Below are 25416 nucleotides of genomic sequence, written 5' to 3'. Positions count from 1 at the left end.
GTATGTGGGAACATAGGAAAGGGACAGGGGAGGCAGATCCTGACTGGAGTGGGGAGTGGAAGATATGAGGTTTCTGTGAGTAAGTGACACTTGGGTTGGTTTTAAAGGCCCTTGGCAGAAGGTAGCTAAGGCCTTCCAGATAAAGGATGCAACATATCACACAGCCATAAGATGTACAAGTGCCTAGTACATCTGGGAAAACAACTTGTAGTGTGATATAACAATCGGACACCTATGTAAAGGAGAAGAGCTGAAAATGAAGCCAGGAAGTGAGACGAGCCAGATTATCAAAAAAACCCTGAATGTCATTAAAGAGTAGGCAGTCAGAAGAAGGCCCTGATGGAAGATCTAAATAGACATTTCTCCAAAGGCAACATACAGATGACCAAAAAGCACATGAAAAGATGCTCAACATCACTAATTATTAGGGAAATGCAAATCAAAACTACAATGGGGTATCACCTCACACTGGTCAGAATGGCCATCATCAAAAAATCCTCAACCAATAAACGTTAGGGAGGGTATGGAGAAAAGGGAACCCTCCTACACTGTTGGTGGGAATGTAAACTGGTACAGCCACTATGGAGAACAGTATGGAGGTTCCTTAAAAAACTAAAAATAGAGCTACCATATGATCCAGCAATCCCACTACTGGGCATATATCAGGAGAAAACCATAATCTGGAAAGATACATGTACGCCAATATTCATTGCAGCTCCATTTACAATAGCCAGGACATGGAAGCAACCTAAATGTCCATCAATGGATGAATGGATAAAGAAGATGTGGTACATATATACAACAGAATATTACTCAGCCATAAAAAAGAACAAAATAATGCCATTTACAGGGACATGGATGGACCCAGAGATTGTCATACTGAGTGAAGTAAGTCAGAGAAAGACAAATATCATATGATATCACTTATATGTGGAATCTAAAAAAATGGTACAAATGAGCTTATTTACAAAACAGAAATAGAGTCACAGATGTAGAAAACAAACTTACAGTTACCAAAGGGGAAGAGGAAAGGGAGGGATAAATTGGGAGACTGGGATTGACATATACACACTACTATATATAAAATAGAATACTAATAAGGACCTACTATATAGCACAGGGAACTCTACTCCATACTCCATAATGACCTATATGGGAAAAGAATCTAAAAAAGAGTAGATACATGTATATGTATAACTGATTCACTCTGCTGTATAGCAGAAACTAATACACCATTGTAAATCAACAAAAAAAAATTAATTAAAAAAAAAGAAGAGGAAGGCCCTGAAAAACTTTGAGCCTATGTATGAAATATCTAGGTACAGGATATCTGAAATTCTGAATTGTCAATTCTGTTCTCAAACACTTCCACTTTGATATCACCCACATCTGAAAATCTGTCTTTCCACTTTACATCAATAGTACCACAACATTTCTATTCCTCCCCCACTACACTGTCAATAAATATTTTTAAATAATCCTCTGTGTGTGTTTTCTTGAGGTTTAAAGACTGAAAGCTCTCTAGAGCAAGAACAGTATCTAGTGATTTTTCTAAAATTGAATCTTACCTTAGTGATCACAGCAGACATTGGAAAATGTTGAATAATGATAAACAAAACACATGAGATACAACTTATGACTTAGATTACTTTCCTATTTTGATAATTTACCCATTGGTATGCTTCTTGAAGTTTAAGTACTTCCTGCTTCTTTAAGTTTTTATGTAAACTGTCAACCAGGATTTAAATTAAACTATAAGGACTTCTTTCTCCCTCTGACCTCGTCGGTGCATTGCACAGGATGGGATGGAGCTGTCTGAGACTCACGTGCATCTAGGCCACAACACAAGAGCCACCACCATCAGCCTGGTCCTAGAGAAATCCCCTGTCCCACAACTATGAAGGATTCAATTAATTAATTAATTAATTAATCTATCTATTTATTTATGGCTGCATTGGGTCCTCGCTGCTGTGCGCAGGCTTTCTCTAATTGCAAGGAGCGGGGGCTACTTTTCGTTGCGGCGTGCGTGTTTCCCATTGTGGTGGCTTCTCTTGTTGAGGAGCACGGGCTCTAGGCACACGGGCTTCAGTAGCTGTGGCACGCAGGATTCAGTAGTTGTGGCTTGTGGACTCTACAGCGCAGGCTCAGTAGTTGTGGCGCACAGGCTTAGTTGCTCCGCGGCATGTGGGATCTTCCTGGACCAGGGCTCAAACCCAGGTCCCCTACATTGGCAGGCGGATTCTTTTTTTTTTTTTTTAATTTATTTATTTATGGCTGTGTTGGGTCTTCGTTTCTGTGCGAGGGCTTTCTCTAGTTGTGGCAAGCGGGAGCCACTCTTCATCGCGGTGCGCAGGCCTCTCACTATCACGGCCTCTCTTGTTGCGGAGCACAGGCTCCAGACGTGCAGGCTCATTAATTGTGGCTCATGGGCCCAGTTGCTCCGCGGCATGTGGGATCTTCCCAGACCAGGGCTCGAACCCGTGTCCCCTGAATTGGCAGGCAGATTCTCAACCACTGCGCCACCAGGGAAGCCTGGCAGGCGGATTCTTAACCACTGCGCCACCAGGGAAGCCCAACCATGGAACTTTGAGATGAGTTTATCAAGTCCCACAAACTCCACCTCCAAATATCCTCAAAACCTAGTTTCTCATCTCCCTTCTGCCTAGAACCACCTTGTTTAGTCATTCTGACATTTTGTACCTGGGCTATTACATCAACCTCTAATTTATCTCCCTGGTTTCAATCTCTATACTATGGCCAGAATGACTCTTCTAACACACAAATCCCTTCGCTTTCCATCAGCTTAAAATCCTTCAGTGCCTCCCTAATAGTAAGAGCACACAAAGTCCAAATTTCTTACCACAGCATACAAGACCTTTTAACAAGTAATTTAACAAGCATATGAGACTAACATTTCAACTTTTCTCCTGCCATTCATTCACTCAACAAATATTTCCTGGGACTTCCCTGGTGGCGCAGTGGTTGAGAATCTGCCTGCCAATGCAGGGGACACGGGTTTGAGCCCTGGTCCGGGAAGATCCCACATGCCGCGGAGCAACTAAGCCCGTGCGCCACAACTGCTGAGCCCACATGTCACAACTACTGAAGCCTGCACACCTAGAGCCTGTGCTCCGCAACAAGAGAAGCCACTGCAATGAGTAGCCACCGCTCACCGCAACTAGAGAAAGCCTGCACGCAGCACTGAAGACCCAATGCAGCCGTTAATTAATTAATTAATTAATTATAAAAACAAAACCAAAAAAAAAGCAAACAAAAAACCACAAATATTTCCTGACTACCTGCTACATGTCATGAACTATTCTAGACACTTGGGGGTATGCGTGTGTGTATCAGTGAACAAAATACGTGCACACACACACAAAACAAAACAAAAAACAAACTATGGGAGCTTAAACTGCACTAGGGCAAAGCTGGTAATAAATATAGTAAATAAATTACATTAGGCGATATGTGCTATTGAAAAAAATACAAGCATAGAAGGAAACAGGGTGGTCAGGGTACGCCTTATTGAAAAAGTAGAATTTGAGAAGAGACTTGAAAGAGGCGAGCCATGCAGCTATCTGGAGAAAGCGTGTTCCAGGTAGGAAAGAACATCCAGTGCAAAGACCCTCATATGGAAGTGTGCCTGTGCTTGTGGACTGTTACGAGATCAGTGTGGATGGAGCAGAGTGAGTGAGGCGGAGGGAAGCAGGAGGTTCGAATGGGGAGAAGCGGAACAGAATGGTAGGGAGATCTTGTAGGTCCCTGTATACAATTATAAGGACTTGGGCGATTTTATTCTGAGTAATACAGGAAGCATTGAAAGTGACATGTGAGCAGAGGGACGGCACAACTTGACAGGTTTTAAAAGAACTGCTCTGGCTACTGTGCTGACAGTAGACTCCAGTGGGGCAAGGGTGGAAGCAGGAACTCTGCTAGGAGGCTAGCGCAGTGATCCAGGTGAGAGACAACGGCAGATCATGTGGGTGGTGAGAAATGGTCAGACTGCAGATGTATAATATTTTGAAGGTACAGTCAGTAAGATTTTTCTGACACATTGGATGTGGGGTGTGAGAGAGGAGTCAAGAATGCAACCAAGGTTTATGGATTGAGAAAAAGGGGAGGACAGAGTTGGCATGAGCTCAGATGAGAACGAATGCTGGTGGAGCAGGTTTGAGGGGCAAGACTGGGAGTTCAGTTTTAGACATATGTCTACTGGACATCCAACCAGGCTTTTGGATATTTAAGTTCAGAGTTCAAAAAAGGGCTGGAGCTTCTGCTTGTTCTGTCCCAGACAAACCCTGCGTTCCAGGCTTGCAGAGCTACACACAGGTCCCTGATGTCTTCCCCGGGTCTCTGTACCTACGTGTCTCTCTGTGTAGAAAGTGTTCTTACTCATGTCTTTTTCCACTTGGTCAAAAAAAATCTCAGCCTTCAAGACTTATGTCATATAGCATCTATTTTATGAAACTCACATAATTATCATCTCCTGAATCACCCTGTTTCCTCAAGTCACTGAAGTAACTGAAATATATAATGGCTGGTCTTTTAGCATACTCCAAAAGGTTAAACAATTTTAATGTCTTTTTTGGTAAGGAAAAAGCAGCCACTTCATCAACACAGCAGGTGACTTGCCTGATCTCATCATCAGAAATTTTTAGAAACTTTTTAAAGAAAATTAAGACCACAGAAAAATATCTTGGCAAGCAGCTGAGTAATCAGTTTTGCATTTGCCAATTTCAGTAGTTATTTGAAGAAAAATTCTCAAAAAGACTTGTATTATATAATAAACTTTATAGGCCAAAAACAAAGAGAAACATCTGCCTGTGTTCCAAAGTTATTTACTGTTATAAAAATTTTTCATTTTGATTGTCATCCTTTTACTTGTCCTGGGGAGGCACTGAAATTAGAGGAATTATTGGACAAAGCCAGTCTCTTTGTTTCAATTCCCAGGAGACAGACTTCCAATCTAATTGAGAAAAGGGGAAACATTTTTTAAATGTGAAACTGAGAGCTGACCCAGCTCAGCCAGTTTGGATATCCATAGGGGCTGCTGCTGTCACTTCAAAGTGTCCGCCCAACTACCAGATCTGAGCAGCTACAATCTTCTAAAATGTAAGTTCCATGACGGTAGAGATTTTTATTTGTTTTGTTCACTACTATTTCACATAGTAAGTGCTGGGTAAATGAAGAAATGTGTAATTCTAAACTACATGGGGTTGAAATACACTCAATATAAACTATAAAGCAAGTACAATAAATACATTTCTTCCGGGTTTAAAAAATTGTTGACTCTTTGAAAGTCACAAAGTTTGAAGTATCAAGAATTCGTGATCATAATCTTTAAATATTAATTACAAAAGGTTAACCACATACTAAAGTGGGGAGGAGGGACCCAGAAGCAAAATCTCTAACAAAATAATAAGTTTCTAAAAAGTTCTCTGTAGATTCAGAGAAAAGGATGGTATTCTAGCAACTAACTATACTTGCTTTTTAATGTATAGTATTTTAGATACATATTCATCATGGGAAAATTATAGCCCTTGAAAATAAAATAGTACAAAGATCTTATTACATGTCTTTGGAGAATCAAGATTTATAAGGACAACTAGAAAAAGACATTTAAAAAATTTGATTCCAGGTTATATTAACACAGTAGCTTAATATACCCCAAATTAACAGCCCAGGTTCTGAAAGTTCTTTTGCCAAAGAAACTCTTACTTGAGTTTTTAAAAAATTGAGGTATAACTGACATACAACATTATATTAGTTTCAGGTGTACAAGATAACAATTCAATAACTGTATACATTGGGAAATGATCACCACAATAAGACTAGTTAACGTCCACCAGCATAGGTAGTTAAAAAAATTTTTTGTCTTGGGATGAGAACTTTCGGGATGTATTCTGTCAGCAACTTTCAAATGTGCAATAAAGTATTATTAACTATAGTAACCATGTTGCACATGACATCCTCATGACATTTATTTTATAACTGGAAGTTTGTTCTTACTTGGTTTTAAAACCAAACAACCTTTGAAGAAAACACTTTCAACAATAACCATAGTTTTCATGCAGTCTATAGACAATCTAATATATGTATTTCAATCCCAAAAAAAGAAATATCAGGTATTATTTTAAAGTTAAAAAACACCAACCTCTTTAATCTCATGTAGTTTTCACTGGCAGCAGGTCGGCATTCAGCTCTTTGTACCACTATTCCTTCCAGTGAAAGCTTATCTTGAATGGAAAGACAAAAATTAACAAATGTATTGAGAAATAACATTTATCATGTTCAAGACTATATTTTGACATACTAACCAAGGTAACAATGATTACAATCAAATATAGTTAATAATAAAAATCAAGGAAAGAAAAGGAATATTTTTAAGTTTACAGTAATATCATTGGTCAGAATAGAGAAAAACCTTATTCTTGGCTAGTAAAAAACTGGGCTCCTGTCAGGTTTATTTATTGGGCTGCTGCAGCCCCTTGCCAATAACAGCTTTTATACACTTAGCTCTTCCTAAAGAGAGTGGCTTAAAAGGGCATAAAAATCAAGTAAAAATTTGAAGGGTGTGGCAGCTATATCATCTTTGGCAGAGAAGTAAGTTCTGAAAACACAGCTAGCCTAAAGCACTAAATCAAAAATTCATACACACACGTATACGCATGCATGGGCACACACACATACATGTGCAAAAAAGAAAATTCTAGAATACATGGTGACTAGAACAGCTAGCTTAGAAAATACTATGAAACTAGGCAGGTCCTTGTCTGGGTTATACTGTGTACCAGTTCTGCCTGCCAGTTGCTCTGACTTTTATTTTCCAGCAAAATGATTAAAATGGATGTGTCTAAACTAGAGCTTTAACTGCTATGAATATCTGTCCAAACAGAAGGGCAATTTTTCCCACCATTAGTAAGAATTCTTATGGTGACTCTGACACAAAATTCAAGAGAAAACAAAAGTTAGCACCTACTGAGTGCCTACTAGGCACCAAGTCACTTTAAGACCTCATCTTATTTGATAATGCATGTATGACTGACCCACGATGGTACCTGCTTTACTGCAGTCTGGAAATGTATGACTACGGCTAGGAACAGTTATGGTTCAGTCGTATTTCCGGGAGAATTCACCCAGGTTCCCGGAAGAGATTCAGGAACTCCTCTGGCTCATCAGCAATGCATTTATGACCCATCTTTTCAGGGCAAATGACCTCATGCATTCCACAAACATTAACTAAATGCCTACGATGTGAAGGGAACCATCTAGGCATTGCAGAATTGAAGATGACTGAAATACAGTACTGTCTTCAAGAAGCATACAGTTCACTGGAGGAACAGATAAGTTGACCAAAACATAGAATGCAGATAGAACCATGCCCACATGATTTATGTTAGAAAATTTTTCTTATGGTGACCTTTCTCTATTTTGCCTCCAAAATCTAGGAACTCCTTATTATAGCCCCTAAGTACTAATACACACAGTAACTCGATAGTTCAATGTAACATATGCAACAAACCTCAAGTAGAGGCTGACAGATGACTGCAAAGAGCAATGATGAGAAGCACGTCTACCTTACACCAAAATATGCCAGGAAGGAAATAATAAGAAGGCCGCAATTATTTTATATTAAATTTAAGTTTAAATATCTAAAAGTAATTTCCTCTTATTAATGAGTTTAGTAAGATTAAAATTTGAATTTTCTTAAAGCAAAAACAAATATTATATTCAGCTCCACTGAAGCTGACAGTTGTATCTAGAAAAATTCTTGCCATAACAATAACAAGATCTGGGAAAGATTCCAATCTATAGTGTCTTAAATGCATGAGAAAAGTTCACTTTTTAAACATAAATTAATCCTTTTTAAAAAGCAAAATAGATCTGGAATACTGTCTCTGAAAATAATTTAGTTACATATCCAGGTGTTTACTAATGCTGAATACTAAAAAGCTACCTTTCAATACCACCTGTGAATGTTCCCCTCTTATTTATCTGTATCTACTCCTGGTGGACAGGATGAGTTTAATTTCTAGTTAAAGGTTTCTGCTGTCCACGTTCCACACATAATACCTGAAAGGGTTAAAAACATCCAAAGCACCTGCCCATTTCAACTTGGCCACCACTCATCACTCTTCTTCAGTCAAGGTCACTCACACAAAGCAGTAAAATTCACTTCCCCAAACCATGATTTCCTGTCCATCATATCCCCTTTTCAAATCCAAAATAGCCTTCAAATGCTTCTCAAATGAAAGGAAAAGTCTTCATCAGCAGCAATGAAAACTTCTACCAATTGGCTGCCCTTAAATAACCCCACATCTCTATTAACTCTTTGCCCTTCCCGCTCTCTTCCTAAATAAGTTTTCTAAAAACCAATTTACTTATAATACAGCCCCCTAAGCAAGATTTAAAGGTGTCACACACTTTTTAAAGCCTCACAGGAACATGTTTTCATATTCTTTCCACTAAACCATGCTTCTATTCTTCTCCAAAACATTGCTTAAGATTTCAGGGAAAAGCTATTAAATATCGCATTTTAAGACATTTGAAAGCACCCACTTGCACACCACTGCTGTTAATTACAGATCATATTCATTAATATAGGAATCCTGACTTAAAACTACTTTGTTGGTCCAGTTTGAAAGACTGTAAATACTTGAAATATAATCTTTTTATTGCTCATATATTTATCAAATATTTACTAAGTGCCTTTATGTAAAAGATAATGCAAAACACATCAGGAATAACAAAGATAAATGAAACTTGGCTCCTGCCCTCAAGGAGTAGAGTCTAGTGCAGCCATTCACAAGCGTGTGGCATATATGCCTGAAAATTAGTGAGGAATCCTAAAGAACCTTTTATGTGAGTTTACTACTGATATTGATTATACTAGCAACTAAAACTGAAAAATGTTTAGAAAATCAGAGAGAAAAAGGCAAAAAGGCTTGGTATTATTATAAAAATAGTTTTGATTTCACAGGCCCCTTGAAAGGGTCTCCAGGACCCCTCTACCCAGTGGTTTCCAGATCACATTTTGGGAGCTTCTGGTCTAGTAGGATGATGAGATAGGTATATAAACCACTTTAACACACTAGAAGCACTTTTGATAGACCTCCACTTAACCCACTTCTAGATTACCAAGGCTCTCAGTTCCCCTCTTAACTATGGTGACAGATGCCCACAGCTCACTATACACTAGTGGGTAGTAGGTTAATCTCTACTACTCCCACACACTTCTGCTCAAACTATGCTGGAACTTGTTTATGCTAGTTTTACTCTGTTAGTAATTATGCAATTTGATTATATATTACATAATCTCATTAATTAAGAGTATGGGGGAGGGAGATGTTTCTAAAAAAACTAGGTTTAATGCTTTGTAAGATGTGATATAAAGATAAGTTGCTAAAAATCTGTCAAATTAGGTACTGGAGAGACAACTAGAGATTAGAAGAGAAACATAAAAGTCTAGAAGGATTCTGCATTCATATTGTTTCACAGTGTCTAAGTTTTTGCTCCTTTTTAAAGAAACCAAAACTGAAAATCTAAACTAAATTATGGGTTTACTTTTCACAGGAAAGAGAAATCAGATGCTCAATCAGCATCCTATACTGAAAGCAAAGGCCTTGTCCTACATGTACACTGGTGACTAAATGTACATTTGTGGGTCTTAAAATGTTTAAGGCAGTAGGAATATATACTATTATGATTTTTATGATTCCCTACCTTTTAATTTAACTACTGGAAGGACTACTGGTCCTTCCATAAAGGCTGTGGGATTCTACTGTACTATGTAGAATTTGCCATGGTTTATGAGGGTTATAATCTGCTGACAGAGACACAGAGTACTGGGATTAAAACACATACACACAAAGAGAATATGTCTAGCTGGTTTTAAGAAGAGCTTTGATAGAGAAAGCAATGTTTGTGCTGGACCTGGAAAAATGGGTAGGATTTAGAGTGGGAGGTGAAGCAGAAGGGCACCGAAGGTGGTGTGAACAGCATGAACAATGGCTTTTGTCTCTTCTCTGTTTCTCTGTCTGTCTGTCTCTCTCAGAATTTTAAACTAAGGGACCCATACCAGAGTCACTTCACCTCAGAAATCTCTGGAAGGACATGGTCACAACGGTATTCTGAAGAGAAGCCACATAGGCTCATCCTACTGAAAGTCCAGCCATGGCTTGGTTCCTATCTTTCCCTAGGCTTGGCCGTTTGTTCAACTCTTGTTTAGATTCTGGGAACTATTCCAGTATCTTTTTCTAAATTTTCTCACCTCCCCCACTTTTTGGGCTAGATTGGTTTGCTTATTGGTTTCTGCTACTTGTAACCCAAAGAATCTTCATGAGTATGAACATAAACCTTTGGTGATGGTATTTTATTGATCTATATCCTGCCACCTAGTTTCAGAAAACAATTGAGAGAAAGTTTTAAAGGGTAAGCTACACAAAGTGCATCCTATAACAAGAATGGAAGCGTTCTAGTTCTGATTCTGTCTCTGAACAGTGGTGTTACTTTGGAGAAGTTACTTTACATCTCTGGGCCTCAGCATCTATATGTATAATAAAGTCACTGGGATCTCTGAGATCTCCTCCAATTCTCTTTCACTAAAATAAACAAAACAAAACTGGCCTTCCCCTCCAACTGAGGATGTTTTATTATTTCATTAGTATTTATTTTGTTTGCCCTAATACTTTCTAAAAGACCTAGACATAATTAAATTTTCTTTGAGTAGAAATTAGAGAAAAACTGTTTCTTGGAATGACAATGAGAAAATGTTGAGAAGCTGTCCAAGACTTGAAAATATACAAACTTCTGTTCTAAGCTGGACCTTCCAACATACTCTATGTTGAGGAACCCAAGAGAAACAACTGACTGGCATGTTTCACAAGTTAAGAGCCTCGCTAGTTTGAACAAGTTAAAGTGGAAGTAAGCAGGAAGGGTGTCTATTAGCATTGGCATGTAAGTAATGAGAAGTAATGTGTTAAGAAGATGTTGGGCATCAGGAAGTTACAGGAGTTCATTTCCACAAGACCACTCGATCCAGTTCAATGTGGAGGCCTTTAAGAGCACTTCCAACTCAAGTTAAAACACAGACAAGGTTAGAACCAAGATTTTGGACTGATCCTTGAGACCTGAAGCTACTTTCCTGATTCTTCCTTACATCACAACTGTGATGGAAAAGGACTAAAGAAATAATATGTAGAAAGGACTAATATTTGGAAAAGGACTAAAGAAATAATATTTCAACAGAGCAAGAGCATTTAAAAGATAAACCATTTTTAATATTCCTACCAGTCTCCATTGTTCTCATTTAAAATCTTTTCCTAGCAGTTTCTGCCTGTGGTTCACAGGGCAAGGCCTATTAATACATGCTACTTGGCATCTTAACAAACCAGTTGGGCAAAGCTGCAATCCCTATGTTATTAAGAAGGTGTTTCTTACTGTATTCAAATTCGTCAATTGATGTTCTGATCTCTATCTAATACTCAGGAATTTTAGGAATAAAAGATCATGCTCAGATTTCAGTAAACCTACAGAGTCAGCATTTGATTAATTACCTCAAAAGCAACAAAATGAGCAGCCACAGAAGTATTCCCCAAAATTATCTGTTTATGCAATATGTTTTCTTGTAATGATATTCAAATTACAAACGTGCCTAAATAGCTGGGAATTCCCAATTTTAAACCAAACACTGAAACCATAATTTGAGGACTAGACTTAGGATTAGAAAACATCTCGGCTTCCTCACTCCTACTACTGGTCTTCAACTTTTCCCCTATGGACTGGGAGAAAGAAGGTTTACGTACATTCCTATACAAGGGATGTTGTAATGCTCATCAAAGAGTACCTGTGAATGACAAGACTGGTTGTCCGCGAGTAGAAGAGTGGTTACGTAAGGTACAAAATCGAAGACGGAGGACTTAAATGTACAAAGGAGTGTGGATTGTTCTATGAGTCTGCAGAAGCCGTAACAAACTTTTCGTCAAAGAAATAACTTAGAGAACGACATTTTAAAAACAAACATTTGTATCTTTTACCGTTTACAAGTCAAGTTCACAAGTTATCATTCCTCCTACACTTCACAGTAGTCTCCTTTTTGCTTGTTATATATAATTATATATATAATTTAATATATATAATTAATCAATAAAAATCCTCAAATACAGATGTGGGCATAACGTTGTAATGCTGTATAAACAGACACAATCCCTAATCTAAAAGTTGCTTTCAAGAATAAGAGGTTGGCTCTTCCTCTCCACACCAGCTTTCTAGTTCCCAATTCCCTCTTCCTCTTTCTCCTCTTGCCCTTCTAGTCCTCTGACTCTGAGTCCCCAGAACCAGCCTCTGGCCCCATAGATGTACGGCCTCCCCACTGCAGGACCTCTGGTTTGCTGGCAGCTGTGTCTCAGAAAAAGCTGTCTTCGGCAAGGCAGAAGCAGTTCCCTGCTGGTATTCCCAGAGTCTGATGGAACGCCTAACACATACCATGTGGCTGACAGGGTCTTGGTGCTCCCGCCAGGTGTCAGGCCTGAGCCTCTGAGGTGGGAGAGCCAAGTTCAGGACACTGGTCCACCACAAACCTCCCTGGTAGTATCAGTCGGTGAGAGCTCTCCCAGATATCTCCATCTCAACGCTAAGACCCAGCTCCACTCAACGACCAGCAAGCTCCAGTGCTGGACACCCCATGCCAAACAACTACCAAGACAGGAACACAACCCCACCCATTAGCAGAGAGGCTGCCTAAAATCATAATAAGTTCACAGACACCCCAAAACACACCACCAGACGCAGTCCTGCCCATCAGAAAGACAAGATCCAGCCTCATCCACCAGAACACAGGTACTAGTCCCCTCCACCAGGAAGCGTACACAACCCACTGCAGCGACCTTAGCCACTGGGGGCAGACACCAAAAACAATGGGAACTATGAACCTGCAGCCTCTGAAAAGGAGACCTCAAACACAGTAAGTTAAGCAAAATGAGAAGACAGAGAAATATAAAGCAGATGAAGGAGCAAGGTAAAAACCCACCAGATCAAACAAATGAAGAGGAAATTGGCAGTCTACCTGAAAAAGAATTCAGAGTAATGACAGTAAAGATGATCCAAAATCTTGGAAATAGAATGGAGAAATACAAGAAACATTTCACAAGGACCTAGAAGAACTAAAGAGCAAACAAGCAATGATGAACACCACAATAAATGAAATTAAAAATACTCTAGAAGGGATCAATAGCAGAATACCTGAGGGAGAAGAATGGATAAGTGACCTGGAAGATAAAACAGTGGAAATAACTACTGCAGAGCAGAATAAAGAAAAAAGAATGAAAAGAATTGAGGACAGTCTCAGAGACCTCTGGGACAACATTAAACGCACCAACATTCGAATTATAGGGGTCCCAGAAGAACAAGAGAAAAAGAAAGGGACTGAGAAAATATTTGAAGAGATTATAGTTGAAAACTTCCCTAATATGGGAAAGGAAATAGTCAATTAAGTCCAGGAAGCACAGAGAGTCCCATACAGGATAAAACCAAGGAGAAACACACCAAGACACATATTAATCAAACTATCAAAAATTAAATACAAAGAAAAAATATTAAAAGCAGCAAGGGAAAAGCAACAAATAACATACAAAGGAATCCCCATAAGGTTAACAGCTGATCTTTCAGCAGAAACTCTGCAAGCCAGAAGGGAGTGGCAGGACATATTTAAAGGGATGAAAGGGAAAAACCTACAACCAAGATTACTCTAGCCAGCAGGGATCTCATTCAGATTCGGCAGAGAAATTAAAACCTTTATAGACAAGTAAAAGCTAAGAGAATTCAGCACCACCAAACCAGCTTTACAACAAATGCTAAAGAACTTCTCTAGGCAGGAAACACAAGAGAAGGAAAAGACCTACAATAACAAACCCAAAACAATTAAGAAAATGGTAATAGGAACATATATATCGATAATTACCTTAAATGTAAATGGAATAAATGCTCCAACCGAAAGACATAGACTGGCTGAATGGATACAAAAACAAGACCCATATGTATGCTGTCTACAAGAGACCAACTTCAGATCTAGGGACACATACAGACTGAAAATGAGGGGATGGAAAAAGATATTCCATGCAAATGGAAATCAAAAGAAAGCTGGAGTAGCAATTCTCATATCAGACAAAATAGACTTTAAAATAAAGACTATTACAAGAGACAAAGAAGGACACTACATAATGATCAAGGGATCAATCCAAGAAGATATAACAATTGTAAATATTTATGCACCCAACATAGGAGCACCTCAATACATAAGGCAAATGCCAATAGCCATAAAAGGGGAAATCAACAGTAACACAATCATAGTAGGGGACTTTAACACCCCACTTTCACCAATGGACAGATCATCCAAAATGAAAATAAATAAGGAAACACAAGCTTTAAATGATACATTAAACAAGATGGACTTAATTTATATTTATAGGACATTCCATCCAAAAACAGAATACACTTTCTTCTCAAGTGCTCATGGAACATTCTCCAGGATAGATCATATCTTGGGTCACAAATCAAGCCTTGGTAAATTTAACAAAATTGAAATCGTATCAAGTATCTTTTCCAACCACAACACTATGAGACTGGATATCAATTACAGGAAAAAGAAATACAAACACATGGAGGCTAAACAATATGCTACTAAATAACCAAGAGATCACTGAAGAAATAAAAGAGGAAATCAAAAAATACCTGGAAACAAATGACAATGAAAACATGATGACCCAAAACCTATGGGACACAGCAAAAGCAGTTCTAGGAGGGAAGTTTATAGCAATACAATCCTACCTCAAGAAACAAGAAAAATCTCAAATAAACAACCTAACCTTACACCTAAAGCAATTAGAGAAAGAATAACAAAAAAACCCCAAAAGTTAGCAGAAGGAAAGAAATCATAAAGATCAGATCAGAAATAAATGAAAAAGAAATGAAGGAAACAAAGCTACAGTAATCAAGACAGTATGGTACTGGCACAAAAAACAGAAATATAAATCAATGGAACAGGACAGAAAACCCTGAGATAAACCCACACACCTATGGTCACCTTATCTTTGATAAAGGACGCAAGAATATAGAATGGAGAGAAGACAGCCTCTTCAATAAGTGGTGCTGGGAAAACTGGACAGCTACACGTAAAAGAATGAAATTAGAATACTCCTTAACACCATACACAAAAATAAACTCAAAATGGATTAAAGACCTAAATGTAAGGCCAGACACTATAAAACTCTTAGAGGAAAACATAGGCAGAGCACTCCATGACATAAATCACAGCAAGATCCTTTTTGACCCACCTCCTAGAGAAATGGAAATAAAAACAAAAATAAATAAATGGGACCTAATGAAACTTAAAAGCTTTTGCACAGCAAAGGAAACCAGAAACAAGACAAAAAGACAACCCTCAGAATGGGAGAAAATATTTGCAAACGAAGCAACTGGCAAAGGATTAATCTCCAAAATATACAAGCAGCTCATGCAGCTCAGTATCAAAAAAAAAACAACCCGGGCTTCCCTGGTGGCGCAGTGGTTGAGAATCTGCCTGCTAATGCAGGGAACACGGGTTCGAGCCCTGGTCTGGGAGGATCCCACATGCCGCGGAGCGGCTGGGCCCGTGAGCCACAATTACTGAGCCTGCGTGTCTGGAGCCTGTGCTCCGCAACAAGAGAGGCTGCGATAGTGAGAGGCCCGCGCACAGCGATGAAGAGTGGCCCCCACTTGCCACAACTAGTGAAAGCCCTCGCACAGAAACGAAGACCCAACATAGCCATAAATTTAAAATAAATAAATAAATAAAAATTAAAACAAAAACAAAAACAACCCAATGCAAAAATGGGCAGAAGACCTAAATAGACATTTCTCTAAAGAAGATATACAGATTGCCAACAAACACATGAAAGGATGCTCAACATCACTAATCATTAGAGAAATGCAAATCAAAACTACAATGAGGTATCACCTCACACCAGTCAGAATGCCCATCATCAAAAAATCTACAAAAAATAAATAATGGAGAGGGTGTGGAGAAAAGGGGACCCTCTTGCACTGTTGGTGGGAATGTAAATTGATACAGCCACTATGGAGAACAGTATGGAGGTTCCTTAAAAAACTAAAATAGAACTACCATACAACCCAGCAATCCCACTACTGGGCATATACCCTGAGAAAACCGTAATTCAGAAAGAGTCATGTACCATAGTGTTCACTGCAGCACTATTTACAATAACCAGGACATGGAAGCAACCTACGTGTCCATCGACAGATGAATGGATAAAGAAGATGTGGCACATATATACAATGGAATATTACTCAGCCATAAAAAGAAATGAAATTGAGTTATTTGTAGTGAGGTGGATGGACCTAGAATCTGTCATACAGAGTGAAGTAAGTCAGAAAGAGAAAAACAAATACTGTATGCTAACACATATATATGGAATCTAACCTAGAGGCAGAACAGGAATAAAGACGCAGACATAGAGAATGGACTTGAGGACACAGAGAGCGGGAAGGGTAAGCTGGGACGAAGTGAGAGAGTGGCATGGACATATATACACTACCAAATGTAAAACAGATAGCTAGTGGGAAGCAGCTGCATAGCACAGGGAGATCAGCTTGGTGCTCTGTGACCACCTAGAGGGGTGGGATAGGGAGGGTGGGAGGGAGATGCAAGAAGGAGGGGATATGGGGATATATGGATAGCTGACTCACTTTGTTATACAGCAAAACTTACATACCATTGTAAAGCAATTATACTCCAATAAGGTTGTTAACAAAAAATAGACAAATGGATAAAGAAAAAAAAAAAAAGAGGTTGAATAAAACCCAGAAATAAAATATAGTTTTATTTAAAAAAATGAAGTAATGCTGTGTTGTAATAATAAATGAAAAGGAAAATCATAGTACTGTGATAGTTTGTCTTAGTTAGACCTTCATCAAAGGGTGTGATCCAGCTTTGGCTGTTGCATTTGAAATCAGAGAGAATTCAAAAACAATAGCAAACGTGATTAAATGGATAGAAAAACAAATCCTTCTAGGAAAGATTAAGTCTCCCAGAGAAAAGACTTTTGCTATAGTGCTACATTACACTTAAATAGTGCCAAACACTGTGCTAGATGTGATGAGGGGTACAAAGGAAAAAAAAAATACAGACTCCCTGCACTTAGAAAGCCTGTAATATAGTTGAGGGATACAATATTAATATAGATAATCCTATGACACATTTTTAAATCAACTGAATATGATTCAAGTTTCATTACTTTCATCCTCAATAACTCCTGTCCTCTTCACCATGTTTAGGAATAGTAGTAATACCACATACTAGTTTAGTTCTTTACAATTTTCAAGATACTTTAATAGTAAGTGATCCTCATAACTACAGAGTAGAAATTATGCCCTCATCATTAAGAACTCCTTTGAGATAAGTTCACTTTCCTGAGCTCATCAATTTCCTGAATATGGTAGGTCTTCAACTCTGCTTGATCCTAAGAATCACCTGGGAAGCTTTTTAAAAACTACTGGGCCCACTGTCTGAGATTCTACCTTAATTGCACTGTGTGGGCAAGAGGTGTTTTTACAACCTCGCTAGATAATTCTAATATGCAGCTGCCAGGGTTGAGAACTACTGCCCTGATATTTCTCTCCTCCTCTCCCCCACATCTCTTCCTCTTCCTGTATCTCTGTTAATTTTATTTTCTGGTGGTATGGGGATAACAGCTTACAGAACTGCTCAAATACTTCATCAAATCTAAGATACCATCAATTGTAATAGTCAACATCATTTTATGTGCCACCAAGAAAGACAAAACACTACCATGAAAATTTTACAAGCCAATGATTTTAAGACATACCCTTATTTCAGAAATGTTAAATGTGAAAAAGTGTGCAATATGATAGACTTCTCCATCCCTGATTTGCAATCACTCTACTCTGTGTAAGAAACTCCATTTCCTCCTATGAACCATCATATCCTGTCCTGCTTGTTCAGGACCCCCTCTCTCCTCCACACCATGTCATCACTGAAGACACAAGAGAAACTAAAAACAAGATGATAACAGGAGGGACACTGGTAGGGCACAGCATCAGCAGCAGAGACTCTTTGGGTTACTGATTTCATAACAATATTAACTTTACAACTTTTCAAAGTCATGTCCCTCATTTTGAGATTGCAGACAATGGTTATTAACTTAAAACATCTCCTTCTGAAAGAGGAGGCAAAATTGCGTTTTGCCAAATAGCACTATAAAAATGAGTTCTACGCAATATAATTTCAGTGTTCATTTGATTGCTCATAGAAGTGCTTTGCTCATCTAGTTACAATAAAATTTTCCAGTGAATAATAATGCATAGTCTGCACTTCAAAAAAAAAAAAAAGCAAACTCATTTTTAAAAGCTTAAATGACTTCTGCCTACAGAATTATAAAATACAGGTTTCCCTGAAATACTCATCTCCCAAAGTACATTTAAAATATGAATTAATATGATTTGTAAATTGTTTTCAAGATTACCTGTGTAATGAAAAGCAAAGAAACGTGGAATGGAGTTTTGTCAGAACTTCTCATTTAGTCTGTCATTTTTATTTGTGCTCCTTTTGATACAAAGTGTTTTCATCTTTTCTACACTCCTCAAGTGAGGTTTAAAAATTTGCTGATGCAGCAAAGTTTCCTGGGCTTCTGTGAAGACTCAGTTCAACACTGCAAAACATTTACAAGCTTATTCATCTGACTGGAATTACACATCCACATCACCTTCCTGCCAAAAGCTATACTGAATGTGTCCTAGGAGGACTTCAGCACTCTGCATAGGTGGTGAGATACTGTGGTCAGTCAGCTCCATAAGGTAGTGAGGTAGTACTTGCGGGGATGCAAGCCCAGTACAAGACAACATCTAATTTTGCATAAAAATTTTATATTTCAAAATGAAACTAAAGTTTTGATGTTCAAATAGAATTAGATTAACACAGAAAAATCCTTGATTCTTAAAATAGTTAATACATTACACTGTGTAATTTATTTATATTTTTTAACACCAAAAAAGAGGCTAAAGTAACATGATTACAGCTGAATATCAAAGCGAATATTTCTCACATTCAATGCTATTAACGGGAGGCTATGAAGAACAAGAAAGCCACACATTAAAAAAGAGAAACTCAGCTTGTGAAAGGTATAGGAAGATCAAGGCAAAAAGGAATCAGAGGACATGAAAGTCAGATGGCCAAAGGTTAGCCAGATTTTGGAAAATGAACAGATAAAGATATCACTGCAGAATCAAGTAGATGGGTATCAAATTCAAGTGAAGAAGAAAGACCCAGATCAATAAGCCTTAAAAAATCTGCAAAAGACCAGGGCAGAGACATAGTGCCAGGTTTAAGTGAAAATTGACAGCTACTGCTCTTTCTGTAGTTGGTTTTACTTTCTTCCTAAGGTAATAGGAAATAATCTTTTTTTAAAAACAGGCATTAATGTATGCAGGTGAAAACAACCAAAAAGATTTGGTAGAGGCAGAGAATGAAGAAACAGAAGCCCAGTGTTTTTAATAAAGGCAGCTTCTGAGACCATCCCTTTTCCTTGAAAAGGAAATTTTCCAAGGAAAAATTTTCCAAAGAAATTTCCAAGGAAATTTCAGAAAGGAGTGATCTGTTGAGTCTAGGGGAATTATCAAATCTTATATCTTCCAACCAAGAGAGATACCTTCTTGGTAAGGTTCCACTTCCTTCCATGGCAGGAGAATATCTCTGATATATAAATGGAGCAAGCATATATTATGATCATGTTCTGTGTCAATAATGTTGATGACAATGACCTCGTTTCCCATCAAGAGTTGGTAGATAAGATGGGAATTCCCATCGGCCTGGGATAAATTCTGCCTAATGCAGACAGTGGAAGATTAGCATCACCATATAGTGGAAAGTTTCTGCTAAAATTTGGTTAGGCATTGGGCCTAACCAATGAATATACTCATAACAAGAACCTGACAATGACACTGTTTACGTCCTCAAAGTTGGCTATCATCAACAGGAACACAAATAACAAATGTTGGCGAGGATGTGGAGAAAAGGGAATCCTCATACACTGTTGATGGGAATGTAAATTGGCGCAGGCACTGTGGAAAACAGTATAGAGGTTTCTCAAAAACTAAAAACAGAGCTACCATATGACCCAGCAATTCCACTCCTAGGTATATAGTCAGAGAAAACTCTAATTCGAAAAGATACAGGCACCCAATGTTCATAGCAGCATTCTTTACAATTGCCAAGATATGAAAGCAACCTAAGTGTCCAGCAACAGATGAATGGATAGAGAAGATACACACACACGCACATACACACACTCACTGGAATACTACTCAGCCATAAAAAAGAATGAAATTTTGCCATTTGCAACAACATGGATGGACTTGGAGGGTATTATGCTAAGTGAAATAGGTCAGACCGAAAAAGACAAATACTGTATGATATCACTTATATGTGAAATCTAAAAAAGAAAAGAAAACAAAACAAAACAAAAAAAGAAAGGCAGATAACACCAAGTGTTGCAAAAAAATGTGGGGAAACAGGAAACCACAAGCACTGCTGGTGGGACAGTGCACTGATAGAGCTGATCTCGGAAGTCATCTGGCAGTTCTAAGTGAAACTGAACATGGCCAGCAAGCCCTCAAATTTCCAAAGACACCCATAAGAGGACATGCTTGAAACTGTTCATCACAGCAAGGGATTGAGGCAGCCTGGGTGTCCATTAGTAGGAAATCAAAAACAACATTTATTGGGTGCATAAGTGTGAAGTACCGTGTGCCATCCACAAGTAGTGAAACAGATGTATATACAGCAGCGTGAACCAATTCAAAACACAGAGTTGGATGAAAAAAGTAAGAAACAGACATAGATATACACATATATGAGAAAATAAATCTTCAAAGTTGACTGAAGGGCTCTTTTATATGTGTGATTACAGATGTCTATGACAGACACTTTAAAAAAAAAATATCTTTCTGCCTGCAAAGCGGATGAAATCTTCAAGTCTAGTGGTCAAGTGGATTTAAGCGAGCTAATCTTTGACGTGTAGGTTAAGCCCCTCTGCTGAAACCACTGAACTGATTTCTTCCAGTTTGTATGTGCAGTGAGGCAGAGAAATGTAGTCACATAAACCATGGATGTTTGCCTTGGAATAGTTATTGAAGCACCATTTCTACAGTTTTAGGGATGTGTGGACTTGATTGACATGACCCTCCCCACCCTACAGCCCCCAAAGCAGGTAAGTATAAGCTTAAAATAGACTAAAAAGAAGACAATCTGGCTTTCTCCTAAGGGGCATATGAACCACCACAGCAGCAATGATCAACAAAGCCCCGTGATTTCTGTAAACTGCAATCATCTTGCTTTCACGGGGACGGAGTGGAGTAATGCAGAGAAGCTGGGACCTACTGGGTACCATTTTTCTTTCTTAAGACCGCGAGTTGGGAGCAATCGGACATAAAAGAAAAGTCCTGTGGATTCTTATCAGCTTCCGGTCAGACAAGGCTCCTGTTACACTATTGCTGCCAGGCCACGGCTGGCAAACAAATCGTACAGGTCAGGTTTGCAGAAGCCAAGAACATCAGAGTGAAGTCTAAAGAGAAAGAGCGGTCAAGGGTTAGAGGCGCATGATGGGGTGGTTCGGAGTCTGTCAAGGCAAGCCAGCAGAAACAAAGGACACACACCAGTCATTGTAAAAACCAGAAAGCAGAAAGCAGAAGTGAGCAAGTCAGCAAGTGTAAGGTGGCCCCAGGGGTGACGGCTGAAGGGATCAGTAGTCCCACTTCCTCCAGTCCTGCCTCACCTCCCCACCCCATGGCAGCAAAGCCTCCAGCAGCACTAGCTTCAGGGCTCCCCCAGGAAGGCATCTATAAACAGGCCAAACAGTGCATAAGGAAGCAGAGTAAGCCTTACGTAGAATTCAACAATATCACTTTATTTAAACATACAAAGAAAATTCTAGCACAGTCTCCACCACTCTACTACAGTTATGTTCTATTGATTCTGGTGTGACTGCAAATGAAACTGGCAAGCCTTTGCTGGTTCCGCCATTCCATGGTGCTACTCATGTGCATTGACTACTAACACAAGGACTCCGCTTCTAAAGTTGTACCCCCCAAATCTATTCAATATTTCAGAAAAAGTCACAGCCATAGGTAAGACCTGATTCCAAAACCACAAAATCAACACACATGAAATTGTTAGAATATAACAGTAAACTCTTCTTAAATGATGCAGTACTGAGAGGAAGCTTTAGTCGAAATGTTGGCTTACTATTAACAAGTTGTAAAGTTCTACATAAAACACTAAAAACTCTCGAGAATGCAATCTTATCTTTGGTTCAATTTCATGGTCTCAAAGCAAAAACTCAGCCCTAAAAATGTTATGTCTTAGATTCCTAGTTTAATTTCAATGAACTTTTGATAAGCTCAATGATACGTAAATACTAAATTCAAAATGCACTATAATTAAAAGTAAAATTTTTATATCTGAAGAAAATCTAACATTGTTTAGAGAAAATGCAAGGCAAGCATTTTTAGAAGAATCTGCACCAATATTTCTATCAACACAAAGTTGAAAAACTTTCAAATACCTTTAATGTAATAAAAATATAAATCAATTTAACAAAATCTAAAGTCTAATTCTGAGGACAATGCAGTTCCTCAGAATAATTTAGCAGGTAGATCAGCCAAATAATAGTGTACTGGGGACAATGCTCACATTTCTTACCACTGGGTCTTTAAATTCTAGAAATGAAAACTCAAGATCCCTAAAATGTTTTGGAAGGCAAGTTACAGCGGAAGGAGAAAAAAAAAGAAAAGGGAAAAAAAACACCACATTCACACAGTTCCAGCTCCAAAAAAAAAAAATGGCAGCTAGGCTTTGGTCTTTTCTCTCCCCCTATGTGAACACTGAAAAAAAACCAACAGCAGCAAAAGAAACCCAACTAACTTGGCCCATGACACTATTTTACAGCAGGTATTTTGAATGTGTCTCTCTGTTATCTTCTCGAGGGAGCACATGCACACGCACGCACACACACACACAAACACACAGACACACGGTTACAGTATTTTCCACAGCAGTCCAAGTCTTTGTTCAGCAGTGAAGCACGTTTAGGGTGAAACAAGCTTATGAATTTTCCATAGGAAATCTTAACCAAAAAAAAAAAAAAAAGATTACTGTAAAACCTGTATATTTGATTTTTTACCTTTAGGGTAAAAAGCCAAAATAACAGAGACTTTTGTTAAAGAACATGAAGAAAATTTCTTCTCACTTGCTAAAGATCCACAAAGCAGAATCACATGCAAATCCAATTAAATTCAAGTGCAATGTCACAAACAACAGGTTTAAATATTCTCACTTGTGTCTCTAAAATGACTACACTTGTGAAATGTGTGACTTTTTTTAGGAGAAAAAATTCTATACACCTAGGTCCTTTCTCTTTGGGTTTCCTACTTATGATTTACTTTAAACAATGATACTAATTCAACATACATTATTCTCCAAAAGGTGACACTATTATTCAATATTAAGCGTGCCTGATTAATAACTTAAAAGACATTTAGAAGTGGATAAAAATTCACACTTAGCTGGAGAGTTAAACATATGTAACTGCTTAACTGCCAATAGGAAATTCAATTTATTCAGTAACTTTCATTACTTCAAAGAATACACATGAAAACCTTTTCACAGCGAGTTCCTGCCCTGATATAGTTAAATGCAAATTATCTTTTTTCCCTCTTACTCCAGAAAGCTCCTGCATACATAGCTGATACGCCACCTACTGCAAAACCGAGCTGACAGCACAGGCAACGCTGCCAGCATTTCCATTCCATCACCAGGCTGGGGCTGAATAAAGGCGTGTTTGTGTGGTAGTGTTTCTTTTTAAAAAATCTCAACGCCAAGAAGAACAAGCTGAAATAGCATTTTCAAAAATGGAGCGTAAAATAAACAGAAGAGAAAAAGAAAAGGAGTATGAAGGGAAACACAACAGCCTGGAAGATGCTGACCAGGGAAAGAACTGCAAATCCACCCTGATGACCCTCAACGTTGGTGGATACTTATACATTACTCAGAAACAAACACTGACCAAGTACCCAGACACTTTCCTTGAAGGTATAGTAAATGGAAAAATCCTCTGCCCATTTGATGCCGATGGTCATTATTTCATAGACAGGGATGGGCTCCTCTTCAGGCATGTTCTAAACTTCCTACGAAATGGAGAACTTCTACTGCCAGAAGGGTTTCGAGAAAATCAACTTCTCGCACAAGAAGCAGAATTCTTTCAGCTCAAGGGACTGGCGGAGGAAGTGAAGTCCAGGTGGGAAAAAGAACAGCTAACACCCAGGGAGACTACTTTCTTGGAAATAACAGATAACCACGATCGCTCACAAGGACTGAGAATCTTCTGTAATGCTCCTGATTTCATATCAAAAATAAAATCTCGCATTGTTCTGGTGTCCAAAAGCAGGCTGGATGGCTTTCCAGAGGAGTTTTCAATATCGTCAAACATCATTCAATTTAAATACTTCATAAAGTCTGAAAATGGCACTCGACTTGTACTGAAGGAAGACAACACCTTTGTCTGCACCTTGGAAACTCTTAAGTTCGAGGCCATAATGATGGCCTTAAAGTGTGGTTTTAGACTGCTGACCAGCCTGGATTGCTCCAAAGGGTCGATTGTTCACAGCGATGCACTTCATTTTATCAAGTAATTACCTGTGTCACGAACAAAGGCAACAAGCATGCAGCCAGCAAGCATCGGAAAACCACAGCATCAAAGGCATCCCAAATAGCGTGCCCAGCTAGCTCTGTACTCAGAGACCTGCTGCTAATCAATTACTGTGAGCTAACGGTATGTAAATCCTATTGCTAAAGATGTCCTTCTCTAGGGTGTTCCTGTTGATCAGACTCGTACACTTAAAGCGAAAACAGTGATCTTCTACGTATTGTAAATAAAGACGGAATGCTTTTGCTATTTGTTTATTTTTCCTTAAGCTGTCTTTCAATCAGAATGTCTTGAGTATTTGCACAATGAACAAGCATGTACAGTATCTATCGTTCTTTCAAGTAAATGGTAATAAAATATTTTAAGGGACTGTAAGATTTTAAATCCTCTCTACTTATGGCAAAAATCTACAAAGAAACTGAACTGGTAAAATTAACCATTGAGAGCAAGACAGATGTGCAGATCTACTAAAACAGAGCTGTGGTGAAACAAAATGAGATTGTAAGAATTAAAGCTATGGATTTAATTTTTAATGGTAGGCACCAAAAGCTTGTTCATAGTTTCTGTATTTCATACTAGAATTACAGCTGAATTGATATATTGCTGCAAATTCCTAGAAAACTGCTTGATGACAATAAAAAAA

At 38.4% G+C, this 25416-nt stretch overlaps 2 protein-coding genes across 2 annotated transcripts in view; one reads left to right on the top strand and one right to left on the bottom strand.

Moving 5' to 3' along the window:
• The window catches only part of GTF2F2 (general transcription factor IIF subunit 2), a 145242-nt gene that overhangs the window by 57623 nt on the left and 62203 nt on the right, over positions 1-25416 (bottom strand). The window contains exon 5 of the mRNA XM_082435447.1: positions 6158-6239. Coding sequence (XP_082291573.1) covers positions 6158-6239 — 82 coding nt within the window. The remainder of the gene's footprint in view (positions 1-6157; positions 6240-25416) is intronic.
• On the top strand, positions 15848-25025 carry KCTD4 (potassium channel tetramerization domain containing 4). Its single transcript, XM_082435446.1, has one exon. It carries the CDS (start codon positions 23980-23982, stop codon positions 24757-24759), a length of 780 nt encoding a protein of 259 aa, XP_082291572.1. The 5' UTR covers positions 15848-23979; the 3' UTR covers positions 24760-25025.

The sequence above is a fragment of the Balaenoptera physalus genome, assembly GCF_965194825.1.
Source record: "Balaenoptera physalus genome assembly, chromosome: 18".
NCBI classification, from domain to species: Eukaryota; Metazoa; Chordata; class Mammalia; order Artiodactyla; family Balaenopteridae; genus Balaenoptera; species Balaenoptera physalus.
The sequence above is the reverse complement of the archived record's forward strand: the minus strand, read 5'-3'. Positions and strand labels throughout refer to the sequence as shown.